This window comes from Natator depressus, chromosome 5, assembly GCF_965152275.1.
Source record: "Natator depressus isolate rNatDep1 chromosome 5, rNatDep2.hap1, whole genome shotgun sequence".
NCBI lineage: Eukaryota > Metazoa > Chordata > Testudines > Cheloniidae > Natator > Natator depressus.
Window position 1 is genome coordinate 38040731 of NC_134238.1, and position 22246 is coordinate 38062976.

Genomic DNA, 22246 nt, shown 5'->3' on the forward strand with positions numbered 1-22246 from the left:
GAGTGTTAGTTTTCTACATTTACGCCCCCCCCACCCCCCTTTTTTTTCTTCTTAAAATGGCATCTGACAGATAAATTTTTTTACAGACCAAGGATTACTTGTCTGGCAATCTAAATCATGTTTGTTGTGTTCAAAAACTAGTGTGTCTTCATAGGCCCTGATGAAATACTAACAGAGGATTAATAATCAGCTTTAAAATAGTGTGTACAGCTGAAGTTTTGTGGCTGTCAGGGCAGTCATACCATTGGCAACAGTCTCCACTAAATGAAAAAAAACCAAAACACAAAACCCCACTTCCCCCCTTGCCTTATTTTGTCTAGAATTTTCACTAAATGTTGCTAGAAGGATGTGTTCATGTTTGCTTAAAGATCTGCCTATTGACAATTTCCTCACAATGCCAGCGAAGCTCAAACCCTGCATTACTACAGGTACATTCAATCCTGTTTAGTGTTGACTACCTACTGAAGTCAATGGGAACTGAAAACACTCATTAGTTTGCATGGCTGGCTGCCTGGTGAACACAAAGCCTGGAGGAAAAGAAGAAAGGTGTGTGTAATTTTTGTATTGCAATGTTGTTTATGTCAAAAAAGACAAATGTGTAATTTTTGTGTTCCTGCCAGCTGAATTACCTGTTCTTGCTTGCACGCACATGTTAATGTAGTTTGCAACAGGGCGGACCAATTTTTAAATTGTTTCTCTCTTGCTGAGGGAAAAATTACTACAAACTCTCCTTAGTGTTAAAGAAGCAGAAAAAACACTGTGCTCCTCCCTCACAGGTCCAGGAAAATGGCAGAAGGTGTGATCTGCCAACTGCACAGAGCTAGAGGATCTTCCTCAGCACAGAAAGGTGGTTTTGACTTTTTAAAATGTCAAAACAGCATCAGTTTATTTTCCTCCCCTGTAAGTTTCTTTTCAAAGAGAAGTGTAAGAAATTTTTAAAAATAGGACCTAGCATCATTTTTGGTTTCCTTATTATGTAAGGTCTGAAAAGTTTTATTTTTAAAAATAGTCTCTATTTTTACTTTACATTTGATATTTCTAAAGACTCATCTTTCATGGTTTTGTTGCAGGCATTCCTGGGAGTTTGAGCTTTCAATGTGTCAGCAATCAGACTTTAATTGAAGAGGTGTGTAACAGATGCCCTGGGGTGCATCAACACAGTCCAGGATGCCTGATATGGCCTTTGGGGCCTTTGTATCGGGGGGTTGCTGGGAGCTGTACTCTTTCAGGTCATTTAATGGGAGGGTCAGCTAACCAAACACTATGTGCTGGAGACTGAGCCAGGGTTATTCCTTCATACAATCTTAACAAGATGAGGGTTGAGGAAAGACCCTAAAGGAAGTCAGTCATGAAAACCTAGCAGGAGGCCTCTAGGAACCAACCAGGAAGGTTGTCTTCCTCCCTTCCAGCTTGCAGAAAGCAGGAGAGGGCTCTTACAAAAGCCTTAATACACGACACTGGGCATCTTCTGTTTATTAATAAAACCAGTCCAGAGGAAAGGGACCTGGAATTCAGCTTGAGAGTTTGGGTTTTATTTTGGCTACTGTGGCTGGTGCACCTGCCCATCAGCTTACATGATGACAATGTTAAATCTTAAATAACCTCTTCCACAATGTTCATTTGTCATTGGAGTTAAATAGCAGTTCTCTAAAAATTGCTCAGTCTTGTTGGTTTACTCTTGTGATGTCATATTTGCCCTAGTGCTCTAGCCACCACAGTTTTTCACAGGCAGACAAGACTAGATCCCAATTCTCTCCTGTTTTTCTCTACAAACAAAAAACCCAAAGTCCTTACAAACAAGCACATAAAAGAAAAACAAAAAGCCACACAAGCCCTTTTCATAGCTTACCATTAAATATTTACTCAGAGCAAGGAAGTACATTTTAATGTAAAATCAATCTTAAATTATTTGTGTTTTAAGAGTTACTTACGTTATGTTTTGATAGTGGGTGGGAAATACTGAATGGCAGAAGTACAGAAAGGAATCTTCTACCCTCTGAAACAATATATTGTCTTCAAGAATATCTTATTGCTGGAGAAAGCTAAATACACACCCGAGTAGTTCAGCTAGCATGCCACAAAAGGTATAAGTTGTATTATTTGTATTATAGTAACGTCAGGAGGCCTCGATCAGGGTCCCACCGCATCAGATATTGGACACACATACTAAGACTGCACTGAAGAACTTACAGTTTAATGAACACTGTACTGATCCTCAGCTATTTACACTGGGGGCCTTTAGGGCTGTACTTACATTACAAAAATGAGACAAGGGTAAAACTGAGGCCCTTTCTCAAATGGTATGATAGTTCTCGCCTACATGTGCGAGGCAGACGAGGGACTGTAGCACTAGGTTAAATAAAGGAAAAATGCCACAAGGGAAGTTATAACTATCACTTTAAGGGTCTCTGACCCAGTGTTGCCAGATCTAACAATTTCTTGATCAGTCTTGTGATATTTGTTGCTTTTCTTAAAGCCCCACATGCTGGAGTAAAGTGATTACTGAAGATTGCTGGAGATAAGTGAGATGAAAATCTTAACTTTCAATTAAATAAATATAGCTCAGTCCTCATGATTGCAGAGAAAAGCTTGAAAATATGAACCCCAATAGCTCAAACAAGAAGACACAAAAGAGCCCCCTGCATTTATTACAGTTTCATGGATTTTGAGGGGTTTAAACACATTATTTTTGAATGTTTGGAGCTGACGATACTGATGGCTTCAAGTGACAATGCTGGCTGGCCCTTTGTACCTTAGTCCTGGCTATAAGGAAAAAGAACCCTGTTTTCCTCCATCTTGGGTCATTCAGAAGGGTCCGCTGCTAAACCACTAGCAGACTCCTTTCAATCCTCATAACCAAACAGAAACATAAAATTATACATCATATCTGAGAGTCTCTTCAGGCAGAGTTCATGCAGAGATGAAGCAGGCTGTTGCCAAGGGTTGCCTAACTTTTCAGTAGGACTGGCTCAATTCCCTCTTTAGACTGGAAGGAAAACGGAAGAGTGAAAGAGAAAGGACTCTAAAAGCAAATCATTTCCTTTTCATGTTACAGTACTTGTCCTGCCAAGTCCTGGTGGAAAACTTCCTATTTTACTGGAAGGCAAAGCAACTTTTCTGGCCAGGGTAGATCCCTGGCCTGACCTTCCCTGCAGGGAATTAACCCCTTCCCAAGCATTATCCCAGTACCAACTGCTGTAGCAGAAGTGCCCTCAGTAAACTACTTCCTTCTCTATGGAACCACTTGCTTTCACAAGCAGTAGAATTTCCCTTTTCTAAGTTGATCTGAGCTTCCAAATTTCTTTCAGACTATCAGGCAATATTTCATAAAGATGCTCAGATACCATGGAGGTGGATATGGCAAAAATAATCAAAACAGAACTCTTAACTTCTCAGGCTTGAATGGCACACAGAAGCAAGATCTGGGACTGTTCTATAGCTTCTACAATTCAGTGTAGCCTATACCTGGCACTGTTTCCAATCCTGCTACACAGCATTCAGTTCTATCTTTGTTTAGTATCTGGTGTCTTCTGTCATAAAATTGAGGGAAAGAAGTTACTGTGACAGTCTTGTTACATTTATATGGCATATTTCACCCAGAAGAATCCTTAATGTATCAGTGAACTACAGTAACTTTTGAAGAATGCAGCAGCAATTTAAAAAAAAACAATAAAATCGCCTGTAATATTTTAGGGAAGGAAGTAAATGTCAAAACTGAATCTTTAGGGGAAATCTAAACAATTACTTGCAATGGGAATTTGTCCAGAATTTGTGTAACGACAATTAAGATGCTGTATAGTGCCCAGGTGTTTAATAACTTGGGGACTAGCCATATGCTATGAGGCACTGCCAGCCTGATGTAAGATTTTTGGCTTCTGGGAGGTGGGAGTTGGCCAGGACTTTTGGCTGGTGTCAGTGAATACAAACTGGCCCCACCTTCCCTGAAACTCCTCTCCCTTCAGCTTGGAACTAAAGCCAGGAGGGCTGGGAAAGAATTGGTACACTGCAATACTACACAGAATGAAGCCAGGCAGAGATTCCCTTGATGCTCAGAAAGTGGGGGAATGGGAAGCATGTAGCATTTCAATTGGAAGAGAAAGGCAGTGCCAGAAAGAGGACAGAGAGTCAATGGCTGTCAGTTTGGAACCCTGGCTGGAAAATGAAAACTTTCTTTACCGTATTTGTCTTCTTCCAAGTGACAAATTTGGATCTCTCTACCTCCCATTTGGTATGGAACACAAAAACTACCCTGGGTCTACTTCTTTAAGTACCAACGTTTTCCATGATCACTGCACAGCTCAGGAAGAACTGATTAGTATGTAATTTATTTCTCCTTTTGATGGTTGGCTCTGAAGTAATGCACAAATCAGATGATCACTCAGGAGAGTGGTTTAAAAAACAGGATCTAATGAACATTTCTCTCAAGACAAAAAACCCCACCTTTTTACTAAATTTGGAAAATGTGAAGTACAAATATTATATGCAGTATGAAGCACCTGTATATATACACATAACATGCAACAAAAATGTTGCCCAATAATACAAACAGTTTATTCATTTAGCTTTTGTCTTGTAATAAAGCTTATTTTCATTAAGTTACCAAGATTCCCTAGGCTTCAGGAGGACAAGAACTAACAACTGGTAATTAAATGAAAGTTTCATCTTTGAGAAGCCAATTTCAATTTGCTATATTCCCCTACACTTACCGGGTCTGGGCTGGTCCCTTGAACTAAGATTAAGTGAAGCTTTTGGGAATCTCCCTGCCCCCAACTAGTACAGCTTCATAACAACTTTAAGGGAGGCCAAATTTTGGGTTTCAACATTCCTGGCAACTGTAAACTTAGTATTCTTTATAGTAACACTTTTGAATTACTAGGATTTCCTTGAGTCTCTCTATGCCCCTTTCACTGGACTGGTGTATGGAATAACAGTATGCAATTTTTAAAAAATTGCACATAAAACTTTTACAAATGTAATTCTGAAATGTGCACTAGTGACATACAGTACACAGGCTTAATAATTTTCATCCAGTTGCTGAACACTTTTCCCCTTGTTGTTTGAATCCTGCTCCTCCATTTGGTATAAACTTTTCCCTTTGAAGTACTGCATCCCAGCCATCCTTCCTTCACTTGATGGGAAGCCTTTTAGTGCAGCTCCTTAACTCAGTCCTCAGGGAATAGCGAGTGCTGCTCCTGTAGCACACTCAGCCCAGCACTGTGCTAGGAACTGACCCACCAAACCTCCTGCATGACAGTACAGAGCAAAGACCCTAGCCACACGTTCACTTGAAATGAAGACATTTTGAAGGACTGTTTTTTACATTTCCATTTTATTCAAATTTTTCTTCTGACTTGAGGTTTATTAAATCCATAAGGCTACATTATAACCAAAGAGGGAAAACACACCCAGCACAGACAGGAGACTCTCAGCTTGCTGAGATTCCTCTCAGTCGTCTTGTTGAGAAAGGGAGAGCAGGTCTTGCACACCCAGAACAGGCAGGAGGTTCAACCTCCTAAGTCACAGCACATTGGCAGAAGCCCAGTGATTCAGCACTAGGTTTCCCTTTCTCCTCCTCCTCCTGACTCTTTGGCTGTCACAGAAGCCAAGTCCATTCAGTGTTTGCCTGCCGCTATCCATGAATTCTCCCCTCCACTTGGGGCGGGGGGGGAGGGAGGGGGTTCATGCGGCAGAGGATGCCCACTGATCTTATGATCACCTTAACAGGACCAATAAGATCTTATTTCATGTAATTTGCTTCTATTTTTAAATACCTGGGATGGGGTCAGATATTAAATTGATGGGGGCTATATAAATACCTATATAGATAATGCCTCAATTCTAATTGAGGAAGCTGGATTCCATAATGCACCCATGGAGAGGCATCTGTAAAATGGGGATAATACAAAGGAACTGGGACTTACACACCCCAGCTCCTCTCCACACTCATCTAGTCTCAATCTGCCCCATTTAGATCCCCTGAAAATAGAAGGAATCATCAGTCCTCACTATTTTAGTGACACCAGAAGAGAGACGGGGTGTACTAGCATCTGATCATCAGAAATTTTGCTTTTCTTAATATGCAGCTCAACAACTAGGTACAATATACCAAATTGCTTTGCCTAAAGTTTGGGGGTGGTGGGGGTGGATGGGAAGAGAGTGAGAAGGCCAGGTGAAATAAAAGAATACGATTTCAAAATATAGTAATAACACAGAAGAAACATTAAGACAGAACAAGAAAGTAACTTTCCAAGAAAATCTCATTTCTGAAAGCCTGAGCTTTAAGGAACTCTACAAAGAACCTGATGACAAATACTTGTTCAATTCTGCAGATAAAGTCCTTTCTTCACAAACACGGTGCATGAATGTCAGTTTTATATCAACAGCTAATTGAGATTCATCCTTCATCATCACTGCTGCTCCATCCATCTTCAAATGCTGGATTTAAGTGTTGCTGAAGTAGAAGATAAGAGATTTTTTTTTCAATAGTTTGCTTTTTAAAAAGTGAGTGAAATCATTAAAATTTAATTATGATTTAATAAAATATGTAATTATTAAGAACTAAATTAAGGTCACTACTCAAGTCATTTCTTACATTACTATCTGAATATAAACTAATAATTTTCTCTGATTTTTACAGCATTTTTGAAGCTGATGGTTGTCCATCCTATAAACAAACAGATTAGAAGAGTACATTATGAAAGAAAGTAGTATCCTGCATATGACCGACTTAGTCACATGGTTTCTGGCACATGGATTGGAAAATTTCTTACCCAGTAATTTCTTTTCTGCTAACAGCATCTCCCACAATTCTGTTATATATGGGCTATTCCCTTCCTGTCTACAATTTGCAGAGGCATTTCAAAGCTGCAGGAGAGCCTGTAATAGCCACACACCTTCTCCTGCTTGCTGCCAGATGATTCATTCCACAGCTGTGAGAAAGCTCTTAGAAAATTAACAACTTCAGTGAACTAATGAATTATGTACAGTAGGCCACTGCCTACATGGTGACTATCCAAATAAAATGCTGACTCCTGGTTGTGAAGCCATCCAGCAGGGTATAATTGGGGATGATCCTGTTAGCAGACAGAAAATTACTGGGTAAGAAATTTTCCATTCTGCAGCCAAGCATCTCCCACAATTCAGATATGTATGAGAAGTAGCATGCAGTGAACTGGAATAGGGAGGGACAGAGAAGTGAACATAAATAGGATATACCCCACTTTTTGAATTGTTCAAATGGCCAGGTTATGTCTGGACCACCACCTGCAGCACCTTCCTGCCAAAGGCCTCTGTGGATGCAGAAACTCCACCCTATAGTGTCTGATAGAGGCATTAGCCAATGATCACGTGGCTGCTCCACAGATCTCTGTTGTAGAAGTGCCTCTCTTTTGGCCCATGAGGTTGCCATGGATCTTGTAGAATGCACTTTCATTTTCCAGAACCGGCACGCTGAATGACTTGTATGCCTCAGCAATGTACAGTCCGATCCACTTGGTATGGGATAGCTTAGATACTAAGCCTTGGCACCTCAGGATGAATGGAAATGAAAACAGCCCGATCTCCTTGAGCATTCTGTATGCTTGATATAAATATTCAGTGCTCTTCTGACACCTAGGGTGTGCCACTGCTTCTTGGTCAGGTGCTGTGGCTATGGGCAGAACAAACAGTCAGAGGCTCAAAGGGTGGTTGGGTGGTTAGGGCTTTCAACACCAGTGGTAGTTCACACTTAGGGAAGATCAGTCTGACCACTGGTTTGGCCAGTCTGATTGCTCTGATAAATCTGCATACCTGAGGGTTCTGCCAAGGAGCCCACGGATCTTGTAAATCGTACACTACTTACGGCTGGCAGCTGGTAGGCTACAGTGCTGGGCAAAAGACCTTTATCCACATATTCCTGAAGGAAGTCCAGAGTGGCCAGAATCCCAGGATCCCTTGGACCTCTGCTGTGCTCCTGCATCATGAACTGAATTTGTAGGAGCAGGTTTTAGTGTGGAAGCTCTCCTGGATGAGAGTAGAGTCCTGATCATTTTAGAAGACTGGCTGAGAGCAGCTAATGCTTCCCTCTTTCAATAGCCAAGCTGCCTGTTGAAGACTATCTGGGTCTGGGTGGACAAATGGGTCTTGGAAAAAAGATGTCGGGTCTTGCCAAAAGCTGCAACAGTGGTTCCAGCTTTAATTCTACTAAATCAGAGTACTAGGGTCTCCTTGGTTGGTATGTAGTTAGCACTGTCTCCCTTCCTTCTTCTTGCCTTATCATTTGGATCACCCTCCCTAGAAGACGAAAGGATGGGAATCTGTATAGCAGGCCTTGCGGCCATCTGTGCAACACAGCATATGTCCCCATGGGGTCTGCTTGCTAGGTAAAGAATTTTGGCCATTTTGTCTTCCTGAAATTGACAAACAGGTCAACTGAAGGGAGACCGAAAGTCTGCAAGATCAGAGTGAAGACTTCCTGGTGCAGGCATCACACTGAGTAGTTGACTTTGCATCTGCAGAGCCAGTCTGCCTTTAGGTTTAGCTCTCCCTTTTATATGTATCACCTTTCGGGAAGGGAGAATCTTCTTTGTCTTTTCATTGTTTCCATCACTTCTACACTCCTTGTTCCCCTTTGGTTGTTTATGTATGCAGTCGTGGTTACCTGGTTGAACCAAGACATGGTTGCCCTCCTGATGCACTATGCTGTTCTGGATCCCGGAAGCACTCCCCCACTCTTCAGCCTGGCATATGTTGTGAGGAGCAACAGGCCTGGAAGGTATATGGGAAGATCCCTGTGGATGTTCTCTGAGACTATCCATTATTTAGGGGATTCCAGCACCTGGTTTGGAACTGGAAAGTGGTCTTGCATTCACTCCAAGGAATGGTCCCATACTCCTAAGAAAGGCCGGGAGACACCAGATGTGTGACCTAGTCCTTGGGGAGACCCATGTGTATGAGAGCAGAAGGCCCAGTGGATAGAGATTCTGAACTATGGTTGGCCTTATGCATTTGTCCAGCACGGATATCATATCTTGGATCATCTGGAACCTGTCTAGATGGGTGGATCTTTGTCACTGAAGTGTATCTCCACTCCTAGGTGAATTATGTTTGTCTAAGGAATTGGGGAGCTTTTCCTGGTGTTATCGCAAAGTCTTGTGCTTGGAGACAATCCAGAGTATAGGTTGTAGCACTGCATGCTGTGGTTTGTGCGCTGTGTCTTCTTGTGATTACAACCAGCCACTTAGGACTCTGGATGCAGAGGGTGAATCAGAAAGAAGGATTTAGTTATGCTGAGGATTTTGTTGGTTTCGAGGAATATTGATCTAGGTTTCCTTGGAAGCTTCTGCTTCAGATCCTTTTCCCCATGCCACTGTAGAAGTACTGTAATGCAATCAGTATCATGAAAGTGCAACTTACCTTTTATATGACTGCACTCAAAAACAAAGAGCCTACAAGACAAAGCATGAAGGGGCATACGAACGTTTAGCATATCTGGCATGTAAATATCATGCAACAGCAGCCACAACAGTGCCATGTGAACGCTTGTTCTCATTTTCAGGTGACATTGTAAATAACAGGCAGGCAGCATTATCTCCCATAAATGTAAACAAACTTGTTTGTCTTAGCGACAGGCTCAACAAGAACTGAGTGGACTCATATGAGGTGAACTGAAAAATACTATTTCTTTTACCTTTTTACAGTGCAAATATTTGTAATAAAAAATATAAAGCGAGCGCTGTATACTTTGTATTCTTTGTTGTAACTGAAATTAATATATTTGAAAATGTAGAAAAAGATCCAAAAATATGTATAATAAATTTAAATTGGTATTCTATCATTAACAGTGTGATTAAAACTGTGCTTAATCACAACTATATTTTTAATCTAGTTAATTTGTTTTGCGTTAATTGCATGCATTAACTGTGATTAATTGACAGCCCTAATATAAATATAAAAACACATTTTAGTTTAAGACTTGGTTTAATCAGGTGTCCTCATTTTGCTCTCCTTCTTTGGAGGTATCAGTGGGAAAACATGCATCATCATAATGCTCAAAAAGAAAGATCTATTAATAAAAAGTTTCTTCCAGAGCACTAAGAGACATCCATCTGGTCTTGGAAAAGTTCTGCTGGATTTTTTTGGTTTGTGTGTGTGTGCGGGCAATGCCTTTTTCTCTTCTTCCCCGTCTGCTTATAGGGGCAAGTGGTACACTATTCATCCTGATCTGGGGACTGTACAATAGAGGGGTATTGTTATACATCCCTCAATTCAGAAAATAGTTGTTAGATGTCCCAGAAGCTTGAAAGATTGTTTGCCTGCTCCTCCTAGTTAGTAAGTACTATATGAGTAATCTAGTACCACTTGGAGCTATACTCAGGAAATCAGTATCATTCTGAACATGCGAAGGGATTTCTCATGTACCCTTATGTAATCCCACAAAGGTGCCTCTGTTCTGGTCACAGACTGCCTGAAGTGCTCAAGGCTTTAACGTGGAGCCACACTGTGGAGCTGGCATCGAGAGACCCTTCCCTACCTTTCAGAGTTTGAGCCCCTTTTCATGGCACAGCATGGTTTATGGCTGATGCTCAGAGGGCAAAATTCCCATTCTGCTGCTGCCTCAGATCTGCGCCACTTTCCTGGCAGAGTGAGAGTCCTTGGGCTGAAAGCCAGAAAGCCCATGCAGCCAATTCCCATGAGGCTGCAGTCTGAGGCAGGGCTGCACAGGAGGGAGAGACTTCTCCGCATGCCTAGACATGCTGCAGGGTGGGAGAGGGACGGTGAGCATGCTACAGTGCACGGGGAGAGACTCTGTGCAGGAGAAAAGTCCTAGCAAACACTCTTTCAGGAGGAGAAAGCAAAAGTAGGGTTGCCACCTGCCCGGATTTTAGCCAGACAGTCTGGTTTTTGGCTTCTTGTCCGGGAGCCATTTAGTGTTGCCAGATGCCTGGTATTAGACTGGAAAGTCTAGTCAAAAAAGGGACCTGGCAGTGTCTGGTCAGATGCACTGACTGGACACCAAAAGTCCAGTATTACTGCGGGGCAGGGGAAGATGCCAGGTCATTAACCCACACCAGCTCCTGCTTACTGGGTCTGCCTCCTACCTGCAGGAAGGCTCCTTGTCAGGCTGCAGCAGCTCCTGTCCCAGCCACAAAGCAGAGGGAGCCCAGCTTGGAGGATGGGGGACAAGTTGGAGACCATCTAGAGAGCAACGGGAGAGGGGGAGGAGACAGGGGAGGAGCAAGTGATTGGGGCGGGCCCTTGGGGGAAGAGGCAGAGAAGGGGGAAGGGCCTCGGGGGTCCGGTTACCAGCAATTAGAAAGGTGGCAACCCTCGGCAAAGGAGAAGGGGTTTAACCCCTGATTTTCACCCCACCCCATAACAGCAGTACTTGCTCCCTTGCGCAGGACACTCTTGCTTTTGCCTTTCTGGGACCCAGAGTCTGGGGTAAGTCCTGCAAAATCCAGAGAGTATCGTGAGAATCTGGATTCAGGGTGTGAGGAAGCGGAGCTGTGTACGAGCCCTGCTTCTCTCCCCAGAGATTCTAGGACCCATTTTAGGACTTGTGAGGTGACCCGTAGCCTTTGTTGCTCCAGGATTTACCCCCTGGATTGAGTCCTCCTCATCCTCAGAGCCTCCCCCTGTCTGCTCTGTCTACCCTGGTTGGGTTTTTCAGTGGAGTTGCAGCTACCTGGGGAGGAGGGGCCCCTCAACATGCCTGTCTGACTCAGAGCCCCATGCCCTAGCAGAGAGAGTCAGCTGGCTGGACACAGGCTGGGCATATTTTAACCTTCTGCCAAGCCTGAGAAACTTGATGCATATATAGAGCACTTTTTGGATTTTGCCTGGTGTTTGTGCAGCTGCTCTGCCAGACCTGAAAAAGGGCAGAGGAACTTGGCAAGGAGGTACTACTTGGGTTGCCAGCAATGTTCCCTCTAACTTTTCCCATCCATGTGCAGAATTAATTTTGCTATATGCACCAATATGGAGGTGATGTGTGGTGGGGGTGGAGCCGAGGGGTTTGGAGTGTGGGAAGGGGCTCAGGGTGGAGCCAAGGGTTGGCGGGGCTGGCAGGCTCCCTACTGGGCTCCGTGCAGCTCTGCGGAAGTGGCAGGAACCACAGTCCTGAGCCCCCTCCCACAACCAAACTGCCCCATTAGTGGCCGGTGCGACTGGCCCAGGGGCCGTCTCATCTGCTCGGGCAGCCTCAGAGCCAACCGCACTGGCCGCTGCAGAAATCACAGAGGTCATGGAAAGTCACGGAATTCGTGACTTACATGACAGACATGAAGTCTTAATGATGAGGGCAATCCTTAGAGACCAATAATTGAAGGAAGCAATTTATATGCCTTTGGAAGGTACTGTTACTTAGGTTTTCCCTTTGGAAGCTGAAATTAGAGGTATTGCTACCAAGAAAGACACACTACTCTAGTTATCACAGAATAGTTAGAAAACAAACAAAATAAAGACTTTTAAAAAATAACTTCACCAATATGCAGTACCAACTGTAAATCATGGAACAGCTAACAGATCTCCAGTTTAAAAAAGGATGATGAAACTGGACCTCATTTCATAAATAGGTCCTGTAAGACAGAGACCTAAATCTAAATTCACTTTACAATAATGTCTAAGAAATTAGATTGTTTAAAAAAAATAAAAATTTCCAGACTTTGTTTGTAAGCTTCAATGATTCATTAAAAATCTGTAGATGTATCAAAAGTTTCTTGGGAACTTGGATAGTAAATACATACCCGCCCCACCTTCCTTTTGTCTCAGACAGACTCTTGAGTAAGCCTGCTTAGAATTTTCCTGATACTTCCAGATCCAACAGTAATTGGATGCGAAAAACTGCTACCCTTAATCTCACTGTTCGTTTACTACTCTAACTTTTTATTATTAATTTTGTTACTATATTTCCAAAGGACCTTAAACTATGGCAGGTAAAACATAGCATGGAAATTACAAAGGCTAAGTAGAAAGTCAAATAGCCAAACAACATAAAAACAAGAAACACTTTAAATACAGGAGAATCAGGAACTCTAGTAGAGAACTGGCAGATCCATTAGGCGACACTGCACCATAGGAAAAGCATATTGCAGAGAAAAGACAGCTAGATCATTTCTGTGTATCAATCTTCACTGCAAAGGGCAATTGGGAAATATTTTCCTCATATCTAATTTTTCCCCTTTGCTGTAAAATAAATAAATAAATAAATAAATAAATAAAAGGACAATTGACATTCATAGAACATTCTATACCTTTTCAGCATCTTCATCAGGCATTGGCTCTCGTAGAGCTGGAACCCACGCAAGGATATTGCAATCTTTGCTACCACTATATAGTTCCTGTGAGAAAAAGCAAAAATAACTTCACTCTGTATTTGCTGAATATTGAACAAGAAATGCTTATGAGAAATATTACATTTAAATGACGTTGAATGTTTAGAAATAAAGAAACATTCTTAGAATCCAATCTGTAACGTAATCTAGATCACTGCAGATTTTAAAATGTAAAAAAGTCAATAGGACACAACTGCTGCTAATTTCCTTAGGAAGAGCTTACCAAAATAGCATTGCTACCATTTAAATTGATTTTACTGTTAAATTTAACTCATTTCTCATCTCCCTGTCAACTGTATTTCAAGTTTCTTCAGAGCAAAACTTCTTCCTTTGACACCATAGATCAAAAATTTAGGCTATGTCTACATGGATGGTTTAAACCAAATTAAGTCGAGTTAATTCTGTTTGAAAATGCTTGCATTCACCTGACGCGATCCACTGTAGTATACTAACTCTTCATTTGCGATAAACTCTGGAGTCCTTCAAAGAACTTTGCTGTGAATTGAGTTAGTACAGTGTATTGTTCATGCGCACACGATGCTGCTGCCAACTACTTGGCAGTCCTCGAACAGCTATCCCACACTGCTTTCCAGGCAACCATTACTGACTTGTCTGTTTAAGTATGTACCCTACCCTGCTCTGGAGTCAAGTTGGCTGGATGTTCCCTCCTCCATTTAAAAGCTGGCACAGGATCAGATTTTGCCCATTTGCTCCTGGATTCTAGTATATCAGAACTACTGCAATATTACTCTGGAATCCCTACAACATGCCTCAAGCAGCCGCTTGGAGCCGTATTAAGACCTTGAATCTTATCACAACCTGAGGTGGAGCATCCGTGCTGTAAATTCTTGTGGTCAAGCACCGCAATAAAGAGCTTTTTTGTGGACACTGCTAAGCAGATGTCTGTGACTAGGATGCTGATCAGTGCCAGATAATGTGCAAATAGCTCAGGAGAATCTATATTAAAACAAGGGATGACAGTGCCTAGCATTAAATGAGGACATTGAAATAACAGACATCATGGAAACTTCCTGGAATGAGGCAAATCAGTGGGACACAGAAATAACAGGCTATAAAATACATAGGAATAACAGAGTAGGTCATGCTGGTGGGGGAGTGGCACGATACGTCAAAGCATAAAGTCAAATAAAGTAAAAATTGTAAATGAATCAACTACCATAGACTTCCCTATTGATAAAAATTTCATGCTTGAATTGTAAGTGTACAGCAGTAGGAATATATTACCGACCACCTGACCAGTATGGTGACAAGTGACTGTGAGATGCTTAGGGAGATTAGAGAGACTATTATTGCATCTACCACCTTCGTAACAATCCTTACATTGACTGGGTATATGTCACCTTAGTAGAGATAAAATGTTTAGACCCCATAAATGATTGCTTCTTGGAGTAGCTTATCCTGGAACCCACAAGGGGAAAGGCAATTCTTGATTTAATCCTCAGTGGAGCACAGGATCTGGTCCAAGAAGTGAATAAAACTGAACTGCTCAGTAACAGCGGCCATAATGTAATTGAATTTAACATTTAAGGAGGAAAATACCAAAGACAGTCATCTTTGACTGTCATCTTATCAAAGACACAGTAGAATTTAACTTCAAAAATGAGGAAGCTAGCAGAACAGAAATTAAATGCAACAGTCCCAAGGGTCAAATACCTGCAAACTGCAAGGAGACTATTTAAAAACACCATAATAGAGGATCAATCTAAACATATACTCCAAATACCAAAACAATGCCACGATGGCTAAACAGCAGAATAAATGAGGCGGACAGAGGCAAAAGGGCATCCTTTAAAAATTGGAAGTGAAATCCTATTGAGGAAAATAGAAAGGAACATAAACAGATATAAAATTATAACGTAGGCCAAGAAAAAATTTGGAAAGCAACTAGCTAAAGACAAAATTTAACAGCAAAGTATTTTTAAAATACATCAGAAGCAGGAAGCCTGCCAAAAAGTCAGTGAGGCCACTGGATCAAGGTGCTAAAGGGACACTCAAGGAAAACAGGGTAATTGCAGAAAAGCTAAATGAATTCTTAGCTCCGATCTTCAGAGAGAGAATATGAGGGAGATCCCTACATCTGAGACCTTTTTTTAAGGTGACATAGCTGAGGAACTCTCCCAGAACGAGGTGTCAATAGAGGAGCAACAAACTGATAAATTAAACAATAAGAAGTCATCAGAACCAACTGCTATACACCTCAGGAGTTCTGAAGGAGTTCAAATATGAAAGAGCAAAACTACTAACTGTGGTATATAACCTATTGCTTAAATCAGCCTCTGTACCAGATGATTGGAGGAGAGCTACTGTGACACTGATGTTTAAAAAAGCCTCCAAATGGGATCCTGGCAATTACAGGCCGGTAAGCCTACCTTCAGTATCAGGCAAACTGGCTGAAACTATAGGAAACACAGATGAACATGATATGTTGGGGAAGAGTCAATACAGCTTTTGTAAAGTGAAATCATTCCGTACCAATCTATTAGGACCAGAGCTGTTCAACATATTCATAAATGATCTGGAAAAGAGGGGTAAACAATGAGTTGGCAAATTTTGTTGACAATACTAAATTATTCAAGGTAGTTAAGACCAAAGCTGACTGCAAAGAGTTACAAAGGGGTCTTCCTAAACTGGGTAACTGAGCAACAAAATGGCAGATAAAATTCTGTGTTGATAAATGCAAAGTAAGGAATAGCTGCATAATCCTTCCCCTTTATAGCTCACAACTCCCACTCCTGTAGCACTTCTGGGGAGACCATCTTGGTAAATAACTTCACAGCGTATCTTTCTGGCCTGCCCTTTCCCTTTTTGAATAAAGCCATTCTCTGCCTGCCAATCACCTGTCTCCATGTAACATTATCCAGAGTCAGGACAACCTAAAACTGGTGTAGGGGGGTTTACTATCTAGTTTGCTCCCAGATGCCCCCTACTAAGCCCTCTGACACCATATAGACACCTCCATAATTCCACTCCCCTACCACACAACCAGGAACATAGTTCTTAAAAACACCAGACTCCAAGGCACAATAGCAAAGCCAAACAGCATATACTGCACAGACAAAAATGCCAATGCACACACTGCTTATCTCTGAGGTACCCTCAAAACTGGGAAGAATCTCAGGGAGGTGAAGTCAGAAATCCTTATTAAAAAAATGCTCTCACAGCCTCTCTGGAATATGAATAACCAACTGTGATTTTTATTAATACTCCCACAACTACGGCACCCACACTGGCCAGACCCCTCAAAGACAGGGACTTTATGAACGGCTGAGTATTTGGCTAACCTAAGGGAGAAAAAAAATCAGAAAACGTGATGAAGTGTTGGACCTCATTCCACGGTTCCTCCCAGTACCACAAAAACGCCAAACAAAACACTCCCCTGCCCCCCAAAATAGCAGAGAGGTGCACACAGTATTTGAGGATGGACAGAAAGACAGACAGGGAGCACTAGAAAGAGACTGTGGGAGCGGCCAAGGACAGCATGGCAGTTGCCAGCAACAGCCCTGCCATAACAAAATACAGCTCCAAAAAAGACAGGGAGATGCAGAGGCAATACAAAGCCAAAATGCCCTGCCGAAGTGCATATTGCTGTTGGTGTACACTCTGCACTGCCTGCTATCCTCACACCCAGCCATGTTATGCAGCCCCTAGACAATACAGACTACTGGGAACAACATTATTACCCCACTGTGCCCTCGCAGTAGTGCTCCCAGAGGCCAATCCCTTCATAGGCCACTGAACAGCTGCACCTGGGATTCCAGCTCTTCTGAGCCCTGTAGCACTCCTGATACCTTTGAACCTCACCACTAAATATTGGAAGGCTCACAAACAAGAAGAGAGAGATGCAAAATGTATATTCACCTATGACTTTAAGCCTCCCAACCCCTTGTGTTGTGCCCAGAACTGCACTGTTGCACTTTGGTATTTTGTTTCACTATTGTTTTAATTAAAAGTTTATTTATAGTCCTTGGACAATAGATTGTTATTGTTACATAATTTAAAATGTTTCATTATTGTTTCATTTAAAGGTTTATTTTTGTTAGTTACACAATATATCATTTAATAACAAAAACGTTAAAAACTTCATTCATAAGGAGTCAACAAGGCATTTTACACAGAAAAGCATTACATTTTATATAATACATAGGGTTTTACAAAGTATCTAAGCAAAAACACAAGGTAAAAATAGGATAGCCACAACGTTGCATCTCCTCTGTCCATAAAACACTGAGCTGCTCTCAGTCCATACTACCCCCACAGGCCTGAGACTCAAAATTAAGAATAATGCATCCTTGACAGAACTACCCTGGCTGTTTCCATTTTATATTGGATGCCTTGCTGGTTGCTTAAACCACTGAGCAAGATGCTATGCCCAAGTCTCCCGCTTATAATTAAGGCTTTCTCCTTTACTCTCAAAAATACTGTGCAAAATATAAACATATTGCTACCATCGTTGGCATGTTTTTTTCTGCTGCTTCCAACCTATTCCACGAACAGCATCACCTTCCTTTCAAATGCGCACTCCTCTGCCATTCTGCACCTACTGAGGCAGTAGTTAAACAGTTTGTTCCTTCTGTCCACGCAGCCCATGAATGACCAAGGAAGCAGAGGATAACCTGGGTCTCTCAGGATAACCAGAGCAACGCCAACTCCGTTAAAACGTTCCTTTTTCCATTAAGGTAAGCACCTGAATTCTGAAAGATCTTAGCATTATGAGCCCTTCCAGACCATCCTGCTTTTATTTCTGTAAACCTGTCATGTATGGAGAAATACCCCTTTCTGTTTATAAATTCTGATCCCTGATTTGGGGAGGCAGTGGGGGGGGGGGGGAGGAGGAGAAATAATAGGCACATGGGTCCCATCAATTGCCTCAATACAAGTTGGGAAGCTCACGTATGCAAAACCACCAATGATCTCCTGAGCATTACACCAAGCTTTCTAAATTGGTGCAACAGCACCTTTCCCATGGTATCACATGCCTGCATGACAACAGCTGATATCCCCATGCTGAACAGGTTGGATACGGACTGGCAGCATTCAGGGGTGGCTGGTTTCTAGATGGCAGTGGTAACCCACTTGTCCACAAATGGGTGTCACCACATGATGGTATGCTGCCGCTGCAGCTCCCCACAGCTCAGCACATTTCTTCAAACAGGTTGCCTTCTCCATCAGGAAATTCTCTCACCACTGCTGGTCATCCCAGGTCTGCACAACCACCTTTCCAACCAATCCATATTGGTTTCCGAAGTCCAGAAACAGCATAGCACAGGGTGAAGCTGCTCCAAGAACCGGTCCTGTACTATCAATTGTTGGTGTCTTCCTTTTCTTCCTCGCACTGCTTCCTCTGCTGCTGTTAGAGGAGCAGCTGCTGCCGCATCATCTGATTGGTGGTACGGTGGGCAAAGTCCATAACTGAATTAATCCGGCTTTGAATGCTGAAATACAGCCGAAGAAGCTTTTGTTCATTCACTGTTGCCAGCATGGAGCGTTGTTGGGTCCCTACTGGCTGACAAAAATCGGAAAATGGCACTAGCCCAGCCAAAAAGTATAGCAAAGTGGAAAAGTAAGAGGAAAAAATGGGAATTTTTTAAACATTTGAACTTGCCTGGCTTTTGCTATGCATCCCATAATGCACAGGAAGAAAAATTTCAGAATGCACACTGCTCAGCAGCAAAGCAAAGAACCACAGAATACCCTGCAAGAATGCCATGCCCTTAGGATGCAGTAAGCCGCCACTGTGCGTACACAATGATGTGTGATGAAAGAAGGCACACCATCCCACATGCACGCTATTAGTACAGTTTATGTAATGCGTGTTACCTGAAATGCATCAAAAAGCTGTGGATTAAGCTCCCCCTCCCCATATAGACAAAATCTCAATTATGCAGATGACCACTTGGGGTTCTGATATTCATCTTATTTGTTTACTAATAACAATGTATTTAAAAAAATTAACCATCTGGAAATAATTTGTGCACATTTATGTCTTAGATGTGCAATTATGGGAGCAGTAAGGAGGTGGGAGAAATCTCATTTTGTTCAGGGAGAGAAAAGAAAGAATAGGAACATAATGTGACACTTGTATCATGTTAGGAAGGCAAATATCAAACATGTTCATTATTATTACTGGTCATGTTCATTATGGTAGTGCCTAAGGACCAAACAAGAATGGGGCCCCACTGTGCTGGAGGAGCAGACAGTTCCTGTCCTGAAGAATTTACAATCGAAAGCATCTTCAATTTCTTCACATTTTATTAATAGGACTCTGGTATTTTCCAGACTGCGATTTATATAGATGCATAGCATAGGAGGATGTTTATATATGGTGCTGTCTCCAAACAGTTATTGAACTGTTAATTATTTGTTAATAATGTTTCATGAAGCACATTTAAGACAAGAAATGCTGCATGTTTAAACAGCTGGAGTGAAATTTACTATGATATAACAGAATATAAATTCTGCTTAAAGCAGCATTGGCTTTTACACTTAGCTATGGAGCTGCTATGACACCTTCAAAATAAGACTCTTCAAAATACCAAGTTAATTTATTGGTACCTAAAATGGATCGTCACTGCTCCTTCTTTCCAAAGGCTCTCTTTTCATATTATATCTAAAATAAGTTCCAGTACAGGCTGAATTGATTAAAACCTGATACCCATTCTATGGCCCCAGTCATGCAAACACTTGTACACATGAATAAGTTCTCAATGCGAGTTGTCACACTGGCCTCACTGGAACTATTCATGTAAAGTTGTGTGTGTAAGCATCTGTAAGATCTTCTGGATCCCATAATTCTCTGGAAGCACCTGCGAAACATTTTTTTTCTTTTTGGTTTTTCATGATTAATAGGTATATGCTGTGATATACAGACACTAATGTGGAATCTTTTAATCTTGCCAACAGTATATTTAAGTGTTCTCCACAATTTTTAAGGGGAGACTATCGATCAAGTCAGTCCCTATGTAGTCAAAGATTTTAAACAATGTTAACTCACTAGGATTTGCATACATCTGCGAATACTTTGAATGTACTGTTTTCACAGATTATATACTTAAAAACAAATTTTGAAATAAAACTTTAGTCTATAGTAAAGTGCAGATTATCACTAAGGCTTTTTAAAAAACCCAGTCTTTCCTTTGAGCAGTGTAATGGGGACATGAGTATATTTACTGGTTTCAGAGTGGTAGCCGTGTTAGTCTGTATCAGGAGAAAGAACGAGGAGTACTTGTGGCACCTTAGAGATTAACAAATTTATTTGAGCATAAGCTTTTGTGGGCTAAAGCCCACCTCATCAGACGCATGCAGTGGAAAATACAGTAGGAAGATATATATTATACATATACAGAGAACATGAAAAAATGGGGGTTGCCATACCACCGCTTAACGAGACCAATCGATTAAGGTTGGCTATTATCAGCAGGAGAAAGAAAAGCGACGGTCACATAAAGACTACCCTATACCGGAAACCTACTGACCGCTATACTTACCAACATGCCTCCAGCCTTCCTCCAGACCACACAATCCCTTCTCTACAGCCAAGCTCTGCGATACAACCGCATTTGCTCCAACCCCTCAGACAGAGACAAACACCTACAAGATCTCTATCAAGCATTCTTACAACTACAGTACCCACCTGCTGAAGCGAAGAAACAGACGGACAGAGCCAGAAGAGTACCCAGAAGTCACCTACTACAGGACAGGCCCAACAAAGAAAACAACAGAACGCCACTAGCCATCACCTTCAGCCCGCAACTAAAACCTCTCCAGCACATCACCAAAGATCTACAACCTATCCTGAAGGACGATCCCTCACTCTCACAGATCTTGGGAGACAGGCCAGTCCTCACTTACAGACAGCCCCCAACCTGAAGCAAATACTCACTAGTAACTACACACCAAACAACAAAAAAACTAGCCCAGGAACCTATCCTTGCAACAAAGCCCGTTGCCAACTCTGTCCACATATCTATTCGAGGGACATCATCATTGGACCTAATCACATCAGCCACACTATCAGAGGCTCGTTCACCTGCACATCTACCAATGTGATATATGCCATCATGTGCCAGCAATGCCCCTCTGCCATGTACATTGGCCAAACCGGACAATCTCCACGCAAAAGAATAAATGGACACAAATCAGACGTCAAGAATTATAACATTCAAAAGCCAGTCAGAGAACACTTCAATCTCCCTGGACACTCAATTACAGACCTAAAAGTTGCAATTATTCAACAAAAAAGCTTCAAGAACAGACTCCAACGAGAAACAGCAGAACTGGAATTAATCTGCAAATTGGACAATTAAATTAGGCTTCAATAAAGACTGCGAGTGGATGAGTCATTACATTAACTAAAAACTATTTCCCCATGCTAATTTCTCCCCTACTGTTACTCACACTGTTTGAATGGGCCATCCTGATTATCACTACAAAAGTTTTTTTTCTCCTGCTGATAACAGCCCACCTTAATTGTTTGATCTCGTTAAGAGTTGGTATGGCAACCCCCATTTTTTCACGCTCTCTGTGTATATATATAGATATATCCATATCTTCCTACTGTATTTTCCACTGCATGCATCTGATGAAGTGGGCTTTAGCCCACGAAAGCTTATGTTCAAATAAATTTGTTAGTCTCTAAGGTGCCACAAGTACTCCTTGTTCTTTCTGCAGTATATTTACTGTGAACATTATAACTATTCTGTCTTGCTTTCCTGTCCAAGGATTGTATGGTTTTCAGTTAGCCTAGAGTTTACAGTAAATAAAATTATATTAACACAAAACAAACTTATTTGAGCTCCTGAGTCAATTAAGAGCAGAACAATATGTAGACTGCAAAGCACGATGCACGTCTGTGGCAGAGTATAGTGTAATTCTGGGAATTCCTAACACAGAATGCACATAAACCTTGTTTAGTT

The 22246-nt window shown here is 41.8% G+C and overlaps 1 protein-coding gene across 2 annotated transcripts in view; it reads right to left on the reverse strand.

Annotated features, from left to right (window-relative positions):
- Window positions 1-5139: 5139 nt before the first annotated feature.
- The window catches only part of ERCC8 (ERCC excision repair 8, CSA ubiquitin ligase complex subunit), a 53361-nt gene continuing 36254 nt past the window's right edge, over window positions 5140-22246 (reverse strand). Inside the window, exons 11-12 of one of the 2 annotated variants that reach the window (XM_074952589.1) lie at window positions 13233-13319; window positions 5140-6451 (exon numbers count right to left, since the gene is read on the reverse strand). In XM_074952589.1, the coding sequence (XP_074808690.1) occupies window positions 6395-6451; window positions 13233-13319 (144 nt within the window). In that variant the 3' untranslated portion in view covers window positions 5140-6394. Of the gene's footprint in view, window positions 6452-13232; window positions 13320-18265; window positions 18767-22246 lie in introns of those variants that run through there. The other variant, XM_074952590.1, reaches the window with a different exon arrangement.